Source organism: Hyperoodon ampullatus, assembly GCF_949752795.1.
Source record: "Hyperoodon ampullatus genome assembly, chromosome: 3".
Classification (NCBI taxonomy): Eukaryota; Metazoa; Chordata; class Mammalia; order Artiodactyla; family Ziphiidae; genus Hyperoodon; species Hyperoodon ampullatus.
The window spans coordinates 84,018,958-84,037,301 of NC_136916.1; the positions used below are offsets into that span (position 1 = coordinate 84,018,958).

The 18,344-nt window shown below is 41.9% G+C and overlaps 1 protein-coding gene across 1 annotated transcript in view; it reads left to right on the top strand.

The window, feature by feature from the left end:
- Positions 1-3,279: 3,279 nt before the first annotated feature.
- LOC307049549 (cytosolic carboxypeptidase 4-like) overlaps positions 3,280-18,344 on the top strand; it is a gene marked incomplete at its 5' end in the record, with an annotated part of 66,470 nt that continues 51,405 nt past the window's right edge. The window contains 8 exon segments of the mRNA XM_079699108.1: positions 3,280-3,318; positions 9,965-10,081; positions 11,130-11,573; positions 11,575-11,711; positions 13,462-13,545; positions 13,777-13,863; positions 15,873-16,021; positions 17,287-17,374. Coding sequence (XP_079555234.1) covers positions 3,280-3,318; positions 9,965-10,081; positions 11,130-11,573; positions 11,575-11,711; positions 13,462-13,545; positions 13,777-13,863; positions 15,873-16,021; positions 17,287-17,374 — 1,145 coding nt within the window.

Consider the following 18,344-nt stretch of genomic DNA (forward strand, 5'->3'; position numbering starts at 1 on the left):
TTTGCAGGGTTATTGTAAAGATTAGATAAGAGCACGCATGTAATGGGCCTGGTACCTAATAAGTGCTCAATATAGATTTGTGTCTCCATTTGGCCTAGATCTGGAGATGGGTAAGACACGAAGGTTCTATTAGTCAAGAGCAGTCTTGGCCAGAGGTAAGAAGCTAGCCAAGTGTGCTGCTAAGGTGCCTTCCAAGGGGAAAAGGAGGCATCAAAATAATTGGTCCATTAAAGAAATGACACAGATCACGTTTGTAATTCTAGACTCCTGCCAATTTTCTAGAGCTTGAGTATTCATATAATTGTTAGTTGGACGAAGCTCCACATACCAAACTGATTCTTAGCAAGTTCATAACCATTGCTTATTATTCCATTGAGACTCTCTGTGAAATTATAAGTGCCAACCATCTAAAATCTGGTCCACATTATCATTTTTTCCCCTCCTCAACTCCAAGCTTAAATTAGGTACTGGAATAAATTAAAATTAAATGTAGGCAAGGGAACAAGATCAGACCGAGAACACTTGTTGAGTCATTGAATTTAGATATGATTTGAAAGGAATGGAGAGGACGGAGCTTGCGTTGCCATCTGTCTCAGTTCTTGCTGTAGACCCTGGAGCACAACCACCATCATAGCCCCTACCAGCCGATGCTGTAATGACCCACGTACCTGTTCGTCCTTCCCACCACACAGGGAGTCCTGGGAGGGCACAGACCATGACAAGCTGTGTAGGCAACTTGGTTCCTCACACAAGTTGTGCACACAGTTTTGAAAAACTATGAATAAATCTCAGCTCAGTTAGAATCAGATTTTGCAACATTACGACGGAGAACCTAAAATAACTGTGAATTTTAAAAAGACAGAAGTTTGTTTCTTGCTCATGAAAAATAAATCTAAAGTTAAGTAATCTATGACTAGTTGGCAACTCCACAGTTTTAAAGAGCATGGGCTCCTGTACTTCCATTCTGCCATCCTTAATGCTTGGTCTCATTTTGCTGATGCCTCATGATTCCAGATGGCTGCTGGAGCTCCAACTATAACATCTATCTTTCATACAGCAGGAAGGAATAAGAGTAGAAGAGCAGATGTGTGCCTCCCAACCGTGTTAGCTCCATTGAAGCAAGCTTCAAAAGTCTCACATGATACGTCCATTTATATCTTATGTAGACGTTTATGTGAATACATTGCCTCTCCCAACAGAGTCAGGTTTCTGTTATCAAGAAAGAGGGAAGAAATTCCGGGTGTCAACGAACGGTCTTGGCCCACACCTTTTTTTCCCCTCCTGGCATTGCCATCTGTCCAGTATTTCAGTAGTTCAGAATCTAAGGTCTTAGAAATTCTGAGATGATGTTCAGAATTCAATACATATTTGTCAATAGATGATTGAATTCTTGGTTCTTCTACCTCTCTGGATGTTCCTTTCCAGTCTCCTCTGTTGATTTCTCCTCACTTCCCCGATTTCCAAATATTGGAGTGCCTGGGAAGTGAGTGCAGATAAACAAAACCTCTTCCCTCTGTACACTCACATCTAGGTGATTTCATCCGGGCCCAGGCCTTATGTTCAGATAAACATAAGACAGCTCCCATATCTGTACTCCCACCAAACTTCTCCAGGAACTTCAGGCCCGCAGGTGCATCTGCTTACTCGACACCTTGGCTTGGATATCTAGGGACACCTCCTCACCTTAGCACGCCTCCACTGAGCTCCCGCTGCACTACTTTGCAAAAGACATCCTGCTCCTTCAGTGGGAATCAAAAAATACCACAGTGAATCCTTCGATTCTCTGATGAGTGTGTTTAAGTGACAACGGAGAACTAGGCAGTACGCAAATAAAATAGGCCATCTCCTTAGGGGTGAGCTTTCTTCGGAATTAGTGGGGACAGGGAGTGTAGCAGTTTAGGGGATAACAATGAGAAACAAAATGATTTTTGAGTGTATAGTGCTTCTTACTTTATCAGTAGCCACCAGCAGGGTAACCTGCTGAGGTCAAGTGAAGCGTTTTATGGAAGTTTTAAGGGAGTAGCTGATAAAGCAGAGGGGGCAGAAGACTCCTGCCAAGAGGCACCAGTGAGGCTGCGGGCTGAGTTATCAGCCGGATGTCTTTCATGGGTAGGTAGGATTTTCTTTTAAGACAGCCTCTCTGGGGGTTTCCATAATTGCCTTGAGCTCATTCCCATTTTTATAAAGAAACCCACCCCTGTGGCTTCGAAGGGCTGTTATTACGGTTGGTTGTTGGCACACACATTCAGAAGCCCTGCTTCTCTCATCAGTGATCCCAACAATATCCAATTAGACACGGCCTTGCTGGACCTGAGATGGGGGCGTTCACCTAAAAATCATCTTCAGGAGAACAATACAAAGCCATTTTCGCAAAAGGCAAACCAACGGAAGTTTATAATTGGTTTACTTCTGGAAGTTGTCTGTGTGGCTGGAGCTAGAATAATGCACTAAGCACAGAGGTGTTATGTATTTGGTGGCAGGTGGAATGGTCAAAGGGACAGAGATTTCATTGAGGGGCACAGGGAGATGGCTGCATGAGCAATTACAGAAAATGGGCTTAAGCTAAAAGATATTAGGCATTTGTTGAATTGTAATATTTATAGTAATCATGAAAAGTGTCATAATAAGAAATTAATAAAGAGCTCGTAGGAGAAGAAAACTTTCAAACTTTGCTTCCTCCAGCATTGCCCGTTAACGTGACAGTGTTTTAAAGCAGTGGTCCCCGGGCTTCCCTGGTGGCGCAGTGGTTGAGAGTCCACCTGCCGATGCAGGGAACACGGGTTCGTGCCCCGGTCCGGGAAGATCCCACATACTGCGGAGCGGTTGGGCCTGTATGCCATGGCCGCTGAGCCTGCGCATCCAGAGCCTGTGCTCTGCAACGGGAGAGGCCACAACAGTGAGAGGCCCGCGTACCACAAAAAAAAATAAATGAATAAATAAAAAATAAAATAAAATAAAGCAGTGGTCCCCAACCTTTTTGGCGCCAGGGACCAGTTTCGTGGAAAACAATTTTTCAATGGGCTGGGGGCGTGGGGATGGTTTCGGGATGATTCAAGCGCATTACATTTATTGTGCACTTTATTTCTATTATTATTACATTGTAATATATAATGAAATAATTATACAGCTCACCACAATGCTGACAGGAGGCGGAGCTCAGGCTGTAATGCACGCGATGGGGAGCTGTTTTAATACAGATGAAGCTTCACTGGCTCGCCCTGCCACTCACCTCCTGCTGTGTGGCCCGGTTCCTACCAGGCCACAGACCGGTAGCGGTCCATGGCCCTGGGGTTGGGGACCCCTGTTTTAAAGGACAATGTACGTGGGCAAAAGATGGTTTTTCTTTTTTTTTTTTTTTTTTACTTTTTTCTTTTGTATCTAATTGCGTTGGATGACTTCTACAGACAAAACTGCTTCCAAGCCTCCTCCCCTTATCTGATGTATAGAATCTAGATTTTATTTTTTTTCAAGATTTGGCAAGAAGAGCTACGGCCTGTTCGTAACTTCTGTGACATCACAGAATGATGGCCAGTACTTTTCTGGAGAAGCGTCTCTATCTCTCCCCCATCTCCCCCACATCTTGTAGCCATAATAAAATGTGAAACAAATAGCTTTGATGGCAAGAACAAAAGAAAGCAAAACCCCTCAATTCAACAGACAGTGTTTCCCAAAGCGTATTCTGCAACACTCCACGATCCTGAGATCTTTAGAGAAAGAGGGTTGAAGAGTCACATAAATTCTTGAAACACTGTTTGCTAGTTTTTCTTCTAAGAGTTCAAAATGTGTATTGGCATGTTAAAGAATCTGAACAATTCTGCAGCCATGAAAATGTTTTCATTTTCTTTAATTCACCATATTCCAGGTGCCTTGGCTATGAATCTCCACCCCCCTATACCTCAGCACTTAATAACATCCTGAAGATTACATTTTGGGAAATGCTTCAGGAAAGGGTATTGATTTCCTAGTTTGGGGGCCTGGAATCTTGATAGTAATTGTGAGGCAGCGTCTACTCAGTTCAGATTTCAATAATTAATATTGGGAGCAACTTTCACCCAGAAATGTATGAAAGTGATTAAAATAATTTGTTTACGACCACAGAGTATCATTTAAATCCAGGGTGATGTTGACTCTTTATGAGGGTGCTGGAATTTCCTTTTACCAGCGTGGCTGAGACGGGCCGACCTTCTGAAGGGATCATTTTCATTCTTGTCCTGTGCCTTCTCTCCTGGGATGCCAGATGGACACTTCTTCTATTAGCGCTTTCATTACACTGATTTAATATTTATTTTCTTTTTAATATATGAATTTCTTTCATGAGCTTCTTTTAGGAGGATGTTTTTCTATTCCTTAATGGTTTTATTTTTCCTGTTTTTAAAACCATTTTAAGTCTAATTTCATTCAATTATTGTCAGAAAATGTGGCTTGTATAATATCTGCTTTTTCAAAAAATTTTAGTGACTATTTTTTATAGTCCTGCATATGATTAATTTTTGTTATAGTTCCCTGAATGTTTGAGAAAAAAATAAAGGATGCTCTCTGTAAAGACAGCTTGACATATATCTATAAAAAACAATATTGTTCAAATACTCTATATGATTTTTTTTGCAATTGGTTTATTCAAGACTGAGGTACTGTTTTAAAGCCTCCCACTCTTAGTACAATTATTTCCCTTTCTGCCATTTTTGTGCTGTACATTTCAATTCTGTGTTATTTGATTCTTAAGATTTATGAGCTTTTTACGTTCATTGTGAATTGTGCCCTTTATCAAAATAAGATTTTTAAATCCCATTTAATGCACTTGGTCTTGACTATGACTTTGTCATAGATCACTATTGCCAGGCCTGCTTTAATTTATGTTTGCTTAACCATTTAGTTTCAATATTTCTCTTTTAAAATATTTTAGTGGAGGCAACCAGAACAAGAAGATAATTCAGGAGTGTTTTTCATACACATCATGGGTCTTTCTTTAATTCTCTTTGAAAGTTCCTTTTATATACAATAGGCAGTGGGATTTTTAAAAAACTGATCTGAAAGTTTTTGTCATTTAATAAGGCTGTTTAACCTATTTATACTCAAGACAATTTTTGGTGTTACTTCTGTCATTTTGGTTTTGTGCTATTTTCCATGCTTCACTGCTTTTCTTTCTTTTTTCTCTCCCCCTTCCCCCATCCCTCCCTTCTTTCCTGCCTTCCTTCCTTCTTTCCTTCTTTCTTTCCTTCCTTCCCTTTCTCTCTTTCTTTCTTTCTCTTTTATGCAACATGGAGTGACCATATTTTCTTTGATTTTTTTTTCTACAGTGTTTATAATTCTACTAGTGTTTCCCTTTTAGTTCTTAAAAAAAAATTTGAACCTACATTTCCTCATCAAAAGTAACAGCTAATATTGAGTGTTTCCTGTATGACAGCACTTCTCATACACAATAAACTGCTAAACTATACCAATCATTGAATGACATAGGTAATGCCATTTTATATACATTTTAAAGATGAGAAAACTGAGTTACAGGGCCTCCCTGGTGGCACAGTGGTTGAGAGTCCGCCTGCCGATGCAGGGGATACGGGTTCGTGCCCCGGTCCGGGAGGATCCCATATGCCGCGGAGTGGCTGGGCCCCTGAGCCATGGCCGCTGAGCCTGCGCATCCGGAGCCTGTGCTCCGCAACGGGAGAGGCCACAACAGTGAGAGGCCCGCGTACAGCAAAAAAAAAAAAAAAAAAAAAAAAAACTGAGTTACAGAGAGGTTAAGTACAGAATTTCCACGAGTCTTCTAGAATCCACAACCAAACTTTGAACCCAGGCAGTCTGATTCCAGAGCCTGCCCACTTAGTCATCTTGCTCTTCTGCCTTTCCATTTTCAAGAATTAAATAATATTATGTTCATGTAAGTTGAAAAGTTAGTATTTTGTTTTACTTTATTCCTTACTTACACATTTCTTTTTACTTTCATTTTAGAACCAGATGATGAGATTAACATTTGGTAATATGTGTTTTCTCCCTCAAAACTTATTTTTTATATTTGTATTATGTAGTAGCTGTGTTTTCCAATAGTCACTTAGACAAAACTTGTTTAACTGAACTGTCCCTTGATACCATTCTTTAGTTTGATTTGGGGCAGCTGAAATTTGTCTTCAAGTTATTATTGTCAATAAAGATAAGATGATATGTTTTCTGAGCTCTTGCCTAACTGAGCATGTATGAGCAGAAATTCATGAGCAAAACCTTGGCTGGTTATAGGTTTACTTGATTATAATCCTGTGTACTTTCAAACTCTAAGCAGGGCCTTTGTGTTTGTGTGTATACCATTAGTTAGCCTCCTTGTCTCCTCAGGGGTGTGAGACTACCACCTGATCTCCAGTGCTGGTGCATCACAGCAATGTGTGGAATTCATTAGCACTTGACAAACAACCAGAAGACTGAAGTGCAAAGGTTTGGTCCGATAAATGGGCCTTTGCTGAATCTCATCTTGAACCTGGGGTAGCCATGATCCTTCTAATTCCTTTTCTTAGTATTGTGTCAAATGCTGGCTCCGAGAAATACCACCAGAACAACCTGTTTCTAACATAGACCTAAGTGTATTGTGTAGCTTGGTGTTTTAGATAGAATAGTGCCCACCGCCCACCCCAAGATGTTCATATTCTAATCCCTGGAACCTGTGAGGATGTTACTTTATGTGGCACAAAGGACTTTGCAGATGTGATTAAGTTAAGCCTCTTGAGATGGGGAGATTATGTTGAACTATTAGACTGGGTCCAATGTAATCACAAGGGTCCTTAGCCATGAACGAGTGAGACAAAAGAGTCAGAGTCAGAGAAGGAGATTTGAGCACGGAAGCCAGGGTAGGAATGATGTGATTGCTGGCTTTGAATGTGGAGGCAGACACCATGGGATAAGGAAAGCAGCTGACCTCCAGAAGCTGGAAAAGGCAAGAAAATGAATTACCTTATAGAGCCTCCAGAAGGAGCGCAGTCCTGCCAAGACCTTGGATTTTTGCACAGTAAAACCCATTTTGGACTTTTGACCTCTGGAACTGTAATGCGATAAACTCGTGTTGTCTTCATCCACCAGATTTGTGGTAATTTGTTACAGAAGTGATAGGAAACTAATCTATTTGATAAGGGAGAATGTGATAGAGTCTTGATAGTGTCTCAAAGGAGGAAGGGCAAAGCTGGAGTGTTTATTAAGACTTTAAAGTTTTGTTAAGGTCAGGTATTTTAATGTAGGGGCTTGATTAGCATTGGGTAAAGATCATGATATAATGGTTAAAGATCGGTGGACACTGTAAGGCAAGAATCTTGAGAGGGGTCAGAGGGTCTTGGATCAATTCATTGATACTTTCTATTTAAGAGTTGATGAGATGTTCCTGAAAAATAATTAATTTATGAAAAATAGATTTATTTGTAATTTCTATTTTCCTGGGCAAGAGTTTCCTAGGACATTAAACTTATGTTGATACAGACAGGGAATAATAAATTCATATTAATCTAGGAAACAGGCTGTGTGGAGGCAGATGATTTGGGGTCTCAGTTGTAAGGAGGATATGATTCAGGGTCAAATTTTCAGGTATCCCTGAAGCTGTAGGAAAGGCCACAGAATCATCTGGTAATCTTTTCTTTCCTTGGAACTTTTTCGTTTTCCTTGTAAGTCAGATATTTCAATAGCATACAAGTAGATTTTAGTCTATTCCTACCCAGATGCTAAGATTTTTACTTAACTGAGGAAATTCTTTCTCTTATTTCCCAGTGTATTGGTTTTCTATTGCTGCGGTAAGAAATTATCACAAATTTGGTAGCTTAAACAATTAAAAAAATTAACTTACAGCTCTTTTGGTGAGAAGTTCAACATGGATACAAATCACTGGGCAAAAATCAAGGTATTGGGGCTGTGTTCCTTCTGGAGGATGGTGGAGGAGAATCTATTTCCTTGCCTTTTCCAGCTTTTAGAGGACACCGCATTCCTCAACTTTTTACCCCTTTACCCCCCAGCATGGCAGGCTGAGTCCTTTGCATGTAGTTCTGGTCCTTTGTGGCTGGGGAATGTTCTCTGCTTTTAAGTACTTTTGATTAGATTGGACCCAGTTGGTTAATGCAGGATAATCCCCCCACGTCAGATAGACCTCAGTCTTAAACATATCTGTGAAGTCCCTTTTGCCATGTAAGGTAACATATTGACAGGGTCTGAAGATTAGGGCATGGACATCTTTGGGGGAGCCATTTATTCTGCCTAGCACCTCTGTAGTATATCTTTTTCACATGTAAACACTTCCTCTACCTTTTGAAGGCATTACTCCATTTTTCATAAAATATATTATGAATCTTTTATAAATATTTTCATAGGAGTCATGTTTGTTTCATTTGTCTAGCAGACATGTTATTTGTCAAATAACAAGGTGGGCAGTTTTTCCTCGGCCCTCTTAATACCTATTTGAATATGTTAATACCTATTTGATCTTTAGCTGGAAGGACGATTGTGTGCACTGGCGTTCTTGTGTTAGAGAAGGACCGCTTCCCTTTCACTGGTTACTGAAGTCACCGAGTCCCTGTTGTTAGGGTATGCAGTGTGGTTGGGAGGCAATCTCTTAACACCTTTATGACTAATTCCACTGTTGGGGTTATGGAAAGTATCTTCAGAGGTCTTAAAGATTGTTGACCAAGAACCCTATTTTCAGTGGTTACCCCATTGTGGTATCTTTCTGCATTTTAAATGAGTGTTTAAATGGGAAGGTAGGGTAGGGAAAATCAGTTGCTACCAGTTAGTGGTTCTCTTTGCTTAGCATTCTCCCTGGATCAATTGCTTTCTATTTTCCTTCAATATGCTCCCAGCTCTCCTTATATTGCTTGATTCTAAAGTAATCTGCACTGCTGAAGCTCTGTCTCATGTTCCCGAGTGTCCTGCATGTACTCTGTCTTCATGGTAACAGCATTCTTTCCATGCAACTGTCATGGGAAGAATGTTGTCTGCCCCTGTTCTTTTGCTTTCAGTGCAACTTGAAAACAGATAGTCTACTGTGCAGACATAGGCAGGCATGCTGCTGCCTGTTCAGCCTCACTGAACTCCTTCCGGGGAGTAGGAAGAGCACCCTTTTAAATCACTTAATGCCCACGGTCAGGCAGATTAGGTTAACAAAAATACTTCTGGGGGCTTCCCTGGTGGCGCAGTGGTTGAGAGTCCGCCTGCCGATGCAGGGGACACAGGTTCATACCCTGGTCCGAGAAGATCCCACATGCCGCGGAGCAGCTGGGCCCGTGAGTCATGGCCGCTGAGCCTGCGCGTCCGGAGCCTGTGCTCTGCAATGGGAGAGGCCACAACAGTAAGAGGCCCGCGTACCGCAAAAAAACAGAAAAAAAAAAGTGACCTCCTTATCTTCTTTGTACCCCAGCCTCACTCACCATCACTTCACCACCTCTCATTCTTCCCATGACATTTATCACTGTTCGAAGTTACCTTGCTCATTTGTTTGCTTTCTTACTGTCTTCCTTTTCTCACTAGGAGGCAAGTTCTATGGAATCATGGACCTTGGTCTGTTCAATTATCAATGAGTCTTTAGTACCTAGGAGAGTGCCCACTCATAGTAGGGGCTCATTAAACGTTTGTGAAAAGAGTGACCTAAATAGGTAGATAGATGAATAGGTACAACAGTTACAGTTATGGCAAAGACAGTGGTGATGAGATAAAAACGATTCTTTGGTATTGTGCTTCATTGTTTACATAGTTCATCTCATTTTACATAAATTATTTATGATGAAGGCTGATAAATACTAACATGAACACTGAGAAAAATTATCATCTTTCTTAGTATTTAAAAAATACAACCTTACATATTAAATTATCCTTGACTAGGCTAGCACTATAACTTGGAGGCAAGGAAACCGTGTCCCAGGATTCTGAAAAGTCCCATCTGTAGCTTGTCTCGATATTTCTCAGGATGGCTCTCCTGATTGTAACATATTTTTTGAATGTGCCATTGTAGGATGATGCCTTGGAAACAGATGTGAACAAGCTGAGCTCCAAACCTGGTCTTGATCGACCTGAAGAGGAACTGATGCAATATGAGGCGATGTGTCTTGAGCTCTCCTGCAGTTTTGAGGTAGAACGTATGCCGTGGTTCTACTCCTCGGTGATGCTAATGGGTTCTTTGCAGACCCTGGGCATCCAAACTGGCCTCCAGATGGAAAGCATTGCTCATCTTTAGCATTCTGCTTCTGGGATCTTTCTGAGAGGGAAGTAAAAGGCTAAACAAAAATATGAGAAGGTGGCAGAGATAGGATGCATGCAAGGGTCCTATCAATACAATCTGACACCCATCACCTCGGAAGGAAGTAGGATGAAGGTTCACATTGCTGCCTGTTGTCTGGTGGGCAAGGTGCCTTACTCTCATGTCCTGGGAAAGCAAGTGAAAATTCATGGTGACTTAATCATTCTCTTGTGAGAGTGGGATGGTTGTATGAGATGGCTTTCTGAAGGTGACCAGCCTGATTCTAGGGTTTCGTTGTTAGCAGAAACAAATCAAGCACCTTATACCTGGTCATGTTAATCCAGTGGTTGGTTGCTGCTGCTTCTTCTGCTGTTGCTCCCACCAAAATTTAGACCTGCTTTTGGACCTCCATTATTTTCTTATGATTCTTAATAAACCATGAATTTGGCCATATCTAAGGGTACACGCTAAGTCACTTCTAGAAGGGAGCTGACATATTGTATTTCACTCTAGAAAGCAGAAAGGCATTGGTGGGTAAAAGTTTCAGGGAAGGAAATTTTAATTCAGAGTAAACAAGAATTTTTCTTAAACAATCAGAATGATCCTCAAATAAAAGGAACCACCTTGGGATACAGGGAAGTTTCTGTAAATGAGTCATTCAACCAGGCTGTAAATGTTTGGGGGTGTTGTAGGAGGCTTTCATGTACTGCATAGACTCATACTAGACCCACCAAATGCCCCTTCCAAGTGTGCGTTTCTAGGATTCTGCCATTTCTTTGACTCTGGAAGCTTAGTCTTTCCTTGACTGACTTTGGAAAAAGTTTTCCAGTGCACAGGATTTATGCTTAGCTCTGTGCCCAGAGAGTGAGGACAGGGATCAGATTGTATTCTCTACTTGGAAAGAAACACTGACGTATTCTTTTCCACTTTTAACCTGAAGGAACTGGAGTCCAAACCTGGAGATGGTTTGAACTTTGACGAGACTCGGTATGCCAGTCACCACCACATTCTGACTGCTGCCTCCCCAAAAGGGCTTTGCTTGAATAAGGACCAAATCTCCTGGGGACAAGAAAGAGAAGTCCCTGTCCAGACCTCCCTTCTGAGCAGAGTGAAGATGGGGAGGTCCAACATACATCTAACCTCCAAAAAAGGACCTGGAATGAACCCATACCGAAATGCACAATCCAATGGTCTTGGGATAGGTTCTTCCGGAAGTGAAATCTCAGACGTTCAGGCGTCCTTCAAAGAGGATGCTTGGGACATAGATGCGATTTCCTGCCCAAGGATAAGTGCCTCCTTTTCCAATTCCACTAGACCTAGAGAAACTACTGAATTAATAGATAAGCTCCTGCAGACACATCGGACGCATATCGCCTTCCATGACCCCATATCTTTGTATGGCCAAAGCTAGAAGAACCAGATCTGTGTCTGACTTCACAATGATGGCATTTCCTGATTACTGGGGGCATTGTCCACCTCTCTCTGCCCAGTCCGTGTTGGAACGTAAATGTGGAGTCCAAAGGTGATGGTGCTACTAACTTGGGAGCTATATATATTTTTTCTTCTTTAGTATTTTTGTAGGTGGAATGGTTTGTACAGATAATTCTGTTATCTTCAGGAAAGTGAGCATTAGTCAGCAGCATGTTAAAAGCCTTAAGGAGGGCTTCCCCGGTGGCGCAGTGGTTGAGAGTCTGCCTGCCGATGCAGGGGACACGAGTTCATGCCCCGGTCCGGGAAGATCCCACATGCTGCGGAGTGGCTGGGCCCGTGAGCCATGGCCGCTGGGCCTGCACGTCCGGAGCCTGTGCTCCGCAACGGGAGAGGCCACAACAGTGAGAGGCCCGCGTACCCCCCCGACCAAAAAAAAAAAAAAAAAACCTTAAGGAAATTTTCGCCAAATATACAAGCTTGCCTCCCTACTAGGACATTTCAGAGCCAAGGGTAGGGTGGTGGTAGACATGTGTTTCCACAAAAAGAATTTCTTAGACGATTCTAATGCAACCCCTTACCCCGTATCCATTGCAAATCCTACAAAAGGGAAAGATTATCCAGTTTCTCCAAATACTGGGATCATTCCTTAAGGGAAGGTTCTCAGGAAGAAACAAGTATGGATTATTTGGGATCACTTTTCTCATTTACTGCAAATTGGAATCTGATCTCTTGTTAATGAGAGGAGGTGGTGGACCTCCATCCCACAGTCCCAACCTTATAGAACCTGACTTGGCTTGGGGAATAGTTTTGCTGCATCACTGAGGATTGTAAGGAAAAAAACAATGCATCCTGCAGGGAAGAAATGTTGTGTGATGGATTATTCCCAGGATGCATGAAACGGAGCTTTGCCTTTGGATAGGCATAGCGAGATTACAAAGAAAATTACTGAACTCAAGGAGAAAACTATTTTCCCAGAAAATATACTAAGTATGCATACACTAAGTCTATGGAGCAAAGTGTGCATAGCAGTAAGTTTTCTTAACTGTTAGCAAGTTCATCAGCAAATTGATGGTGGATCCCAAGAACTGCTTCCACTTGGTCTCCTGGCTGACATCTCTGACCTCACCCCTCTGACCTTATCTCCATGCTCAAGTTCCTGAGAGACACACCACAGGGGCTGGCCCAGCAACAGCTCCCCACTGGACAGGACATCTTTCCCCTGAGTCTAGGCCTCATTTTGACCTTCCCTCCCCCTTCTCCTACCCCTCCCCGCCCCAGAGACCTGGATCAGAAATTCAAGGAGGGAATCTGAAATATCCCTTAGGTATCCTTCCTCCCTCTTACTTAAGTCTCCCAGATATTGGTGTTTCTCAGAGAGAAGATTGACCGTAGTCTTCTGGAGCAAACAGAACCAAGGACTATAAATGACACAAGAATTCAAAGGCTTATTGGAGCCTCCCAGACCATCAGCATTCCTAATGTCTCCTTCAAAAGTGTCTTAGTGCAGAGGGCCCTCTTATTCACACAACCAGAGGCTTCAAAGTCCCTCAGCCCAAATGCTCTTGACAAAACTCCTTTGAGTAGAGAATCCTCCTAAAACGAAAATCTGGCATCACTGCTTCCTACATTCCTACTGCTCAGTGTAGTTTTATTTTTTGATAAAGAAGAAAAGGAAGGAGGGGTGGTGCTTTTTGTACTCATTCAGCTCAAGGTTGGATCATGATTACATTTTTCTTTCATAATTCTCTGATGAGTCCCAAGGCCCTTCCCACATGACCATAGGATGAATGGGGTAAGGAGTGAGGGCCAACCCTTAAAATGTTTTCAATTTTCCTTTCCAGGATCAAAATATTTGAGGATGTCCGGAGGCTCATCCAGCCAAGCGATATTATAAATAAAGTTGTCTTCAGTCTAGATGAGCCTTGGTAGGTGGTCTTGAACCTCAGTGGAATGAGGGGGGTGGGAGTATAGAATATCCTTTTAATGGCACGAGCATAAGAATATTTTAAGTTAATAATCCATTCCTTCTCCTAAAATCAGCACAGTGAAAATTCGGGTTAAAGATCTGTAAGAGAAAGCTTATCTCTAAGAAATGTTAAACTGTGCCCAAGAAAAGCAATAAGTCCTATGTTCAAAGGTTCTCTATTTCATTACAGGCCTTTGCAAGACACCACTTCTGACTGCTTGCGATTCTTCTCCAAGTTTGAGTCTGGAAATCTTCGCAAAGCCATCCAAGTGCGTGAGTAAGTAAGGAAAGCTGCAGGGGCCATACTCAGTATGGGTCAGCCCTGTTTTGTATCCCCCTCCAAGGAGACATTTTTGAAGTTTTCCCTTTTTGGGACGTGGTGAGTGGTAAGCCATTTTTTTTGGTACGTGAAATATTTCAAGGAAGCCCAACATATAACAAATACAAGTGGAGCTGTTTGGTATGGAGAAGGGAAAGGCAGGCATGTTAAGATTCCTCCTCAGCCTCCTTCTCTTTCATGTTTGCTATCTCAGCTTCTTCTTCCTACAGCTCCCGCTTTTATTATTTATTCTCTTCATTTATCATGTTCCAAGGATCCAGGAGGGAAGACCTGATTAGGAATCTCCTAGTGGGAAAATGAGCAGTCCAGGATGTGCCTAAGGTCCTGGCCTTACTCAGGTCTTTCTCTTTATATCTGCCTTTGGCCAGAGTGTAGAATCCTAAACTCGTCAGTTGTGGTCTGGGTGACAGAGTCAAATGACAGAAAACAAACCTACTTACAGGCAAGGATTTTTTATGATCACTTTTTAGCGAGAGCATTGTGGGCATAGCAGACAATTGGAGGGTCATAGACTTCCTGGAATTGTTCTCATGGGTGTCCCTATGGTGCCAACTATAGCTTCATTCATTGTATGGTGAGTTCAGTGGTTAGAGTGTGTTGCTTATAGTGACGGTGGGAGGGGTGGGACACCATCTGCTCTGCTACGGCTTCAACAAAGCTCTCCCCTTCCACAAATCTCACTATACACTGCCATTTAATCAGAGGGCCAGAGTAGGAGAGTATGAACGAATCAGGGCAAAACCATTGCCCTTTCTAGAAGAGCAACTCAAAGAGCATGCCAAGGGGATGGGATAAGAATATTTTTGAAAATGAAATATCCTGATGATAATGTTTAAGTCAAAGCTTTATTGCTAATTCTGTTGCTCAAGCTTGAAAAAGTAATTTTGTGGAGACATAGTGATTGGGTGGGGACACATAAGGACTTTCTGGGGTGCTGGAACTGTTCTACATATTGATCCAGGGAGTTGTCACACAGGTGTATCCGGATGAATTTGCTTAAACTCGTTGAGCTGTACATTTAAGATCTGTGTACTTTACTTCATGTAAACTAAATCAGTTAAAAAGGGAAAAAACAAACAGACAAATCTTTCATTGCTAGTCTAATTCATGTTTGTTGCCTTGCTGGGGATTTACATATATTATACTACTCAATCTTTACAAACAGTACTGCAAGTTTAGGCACCATTTCTTTTTTTTTTAATTAATTAATTAATTAATTTACGGCTGTGTTGGATCTTTGTTGCTGCGTGCGGGCTTTCTCTAGTTGCGGCCAGTGGGGGACTACACTTCATTTCAGTGTGCGGGCTTCTCATTGCGGTGGCTTCTCTTTGTTGTGGAGCATGGGCTCTAGGCGCACGGGCTTCAGTAGTTGTGGCACGCAGGCACAGTAGTTGTGGCTCGCAGGCTCTAGAGCACAGGCTCAGTAGTTGTGGCACATGGTCTTTGTTGTTCTGTGGCATGTGGGATCTTCCCCGACCAGGGCTCGAACCCATGTCCCCTTCATTGGCAGGCGGATTTTTAACCACTGTGCCACCAGGGAAGTCCCTAGACACTATTTCTATTTTTCATTTGCGGAGACTGATGCTCAGAAGTCATGTCTAACATCAAATAGTAATGGCATATCCAACCAGATGTGACCACATTTTCTCTGGGATATAACACACTTGCATTTTTCCAGCTGGACAGAAACTTCATTACCATTTAATAAAAAGATAGGCTATCGTTGTATAACTGACTCTTCTAATACCAGGACACTGCTCCCCCCTCCTTAAATTTCCAAAGCCTCTGTCCAACATTGTGAGATAAGGATGATAACTATAACTTACCAGCCAACCAAGATCCTGGATCTTACATCCATCATCCAGAACCTGAGATGTATAGATTTCTCAGTGTTGGAAGTTCTCTTAAAGGCTTTTAACCCTCTGATCTTGCTTCTGACTTTGCAGGTTGGAGTACGACTTACTGATCAATGCTGATGTGAATAGCACGCAGCACCAGCAGTGGTTCTACTTCAAGGTGAGCGGTATGAGGGATGCGGTCCCTTATCGCGTCAACATTATCAACTGTGAGAAGGCCAACAGCCAGTTCAATTATGGTATGAGCTCTTGGGAAATAGAGACTTTCTCAATAACACCAAAAATGATGTCACTTTTGAGTGCTTGAATTATTATCAGAAGCCCTGCTTGGGTTGCAGAGGGTTTGAAGTTGGGCTGACATGTTTTGGTTGCCAGGTATGGCAAGACGGCCGCCAACCTATGGTAAATTGCTACTATGGGAGGGGAAGCTTGAAACTCTCCCTGTGCTATGAAATGTTAATACCTCACATAACTTTCTGCCGCTTCCTGCCTCCCTTGCCCCACCTTGAACTTTTTGAGGCCAGTGAGCCCTCTCATTTATTCCTTCTCTCCACCTCCTAAAACCCATAGAAGCAAATGTACTGATCTGTTGATATTTGTCACAGACAGGCAAACGGCACAATTCCATTGGACAACACCGAGTTACACTCTCAGAAAACTCTGGAGAAAGTTTAAATTCTCCTGAATACCTGTGGCACTTTTAGAGGGGGCGTTCAAGGGACAATGACTGACTAGTAGCCCATATTTATTTTGAATGTTTCTAGAAATGGGAAATTCTGCGTGTTATTGCTGGCTCACATACTAATGTATTAGTGGCTCTGAGTAAGGAAAAAATATTCCCCGTAGCTCCAGGTCCGAGCATAGGACATTACCTCTATTTTGTACTGATTAAATAGACTCTTGCTGGTATAGAAAGAGAAAAGGTGAGCCTTGGCTCTTGTATTCACTTGATGCAGTGGCTGTAACAAATTGTCACACATTTTGTGGCTTCAAAGAAGACAAATATATTCTCTTACAGTTCTGGAGTCCACAAGTCCCAAATCAGTTTCACTGGTCTTAAGTCAAGGTGTTGGAAAGGCCATGCTTCCTCTGGACATTCTAGGGGATTATTTGTTTCCTTTCCTTTTCCAGCTTTTAGAGGTATGTTCCTCACATTCCTTGGCTCATGGCCCTTTCCTCCATCTTCAAAGTCAGCTGCATAACATCTTCAAATCTCTCTGCTTCGGCCACATTGCTTTTCCTCTGTAGTCAAACCTCCCTCTACCTCCCTCTTGGAAAGACATGTGTGATTGAATTTAGGGCCCACCAGGATAATCTCCCCATCTCAAGATACTTAATTTAACCATATCTACAAAGTCCCTTTTGTCATATAAGGTTAATATACAGCTTCCATGGATTAAGACCTGGGTATCTTTCAGGGCCATTGTTCAACCTACCACAGCTCTCCTTTTCTATTCCCCCCACCCCCCACCTAATGGATTAATCCTGCCTTTATTTTGTGTAGGGATGCAGCCAACTCTGTATTCTGTCAAGGAGGCTCTTCTTGGTAGACCTGCCTGGGTACGGACAGGCTGTGAAATCTGTTATTACAAGTAAGTTAGAGTGTTGTTAGCTTCCTTTGCTCTTCTGTCCTCTCTCAGTTTCCTGCTTCTCCATGTTAATCTTACAAACCTGAGCAATCTGTGCTTGTCTGCTGTACTTGTCACTCTTCCAGTGGCAAACAGAAGCCTAAGCGTGTGAAATGGCACCCACAGTAGACCTCAAGAAATATCTTTTGGTTTTCTGAAAAGTCATCTATTCTTATTTAAACACCTTAAAACCTTTAGACCTTACTGTTGGATATTATTATATAGACTCAACCTATGATTAGTGCATCAAGCTTCAGTTCTTTTCCTGTTTCCATTGGTCCCAGTGAACAACAAGTGCGAGATATTCTAACTTAATTCTTACCCATCCCATGCTTCAGTTTTCCAAAGCAGATAAACATGAATATGCGAGAAATATACTTAAGTAACTGTTGCTCCACAGAAAGATACATTTTGGAAAAAATAGAAGAGAAAGGTATTTTCAGAATTCATCTTCAACTCTTGATCAGTAGCCACTTTCATCAATGTATCCTGTAAAGGTGTGATGAAATTTGAATTATCCATATATTTTGATAAAATACATGCATGCATTCCAGACCCATGAATTGCCTATTTGTGCACTTTCCTTCGCTAGAAAATAAAATACAAATTCATAAGACAAAAAAAGGATAGGGTGTGTGGACAGGTAGAAACTATGTAGCTAATTATTAGCTTGTTGCTGGTTTCTTATAAAAAACTGATATGCTAGTGCTTATTTTCTTGGATAAAGTAATTTATATCTCTTTCTGAGATGACAGGAAGCCCCTAAAAATATTATCAGGCATTCTTGAGTTCAGGATAGTTGCAAATATCAAAAAGAAAGAGTAAAAATGCTTATGCCTCTTGGCTTTTGAGACTATAAGGACAGGAGCGTTGACAGATAAGAAGGTCAAGAATCTTGTTGCTCTATCAGACACAAGGGCAATCATCACCATAG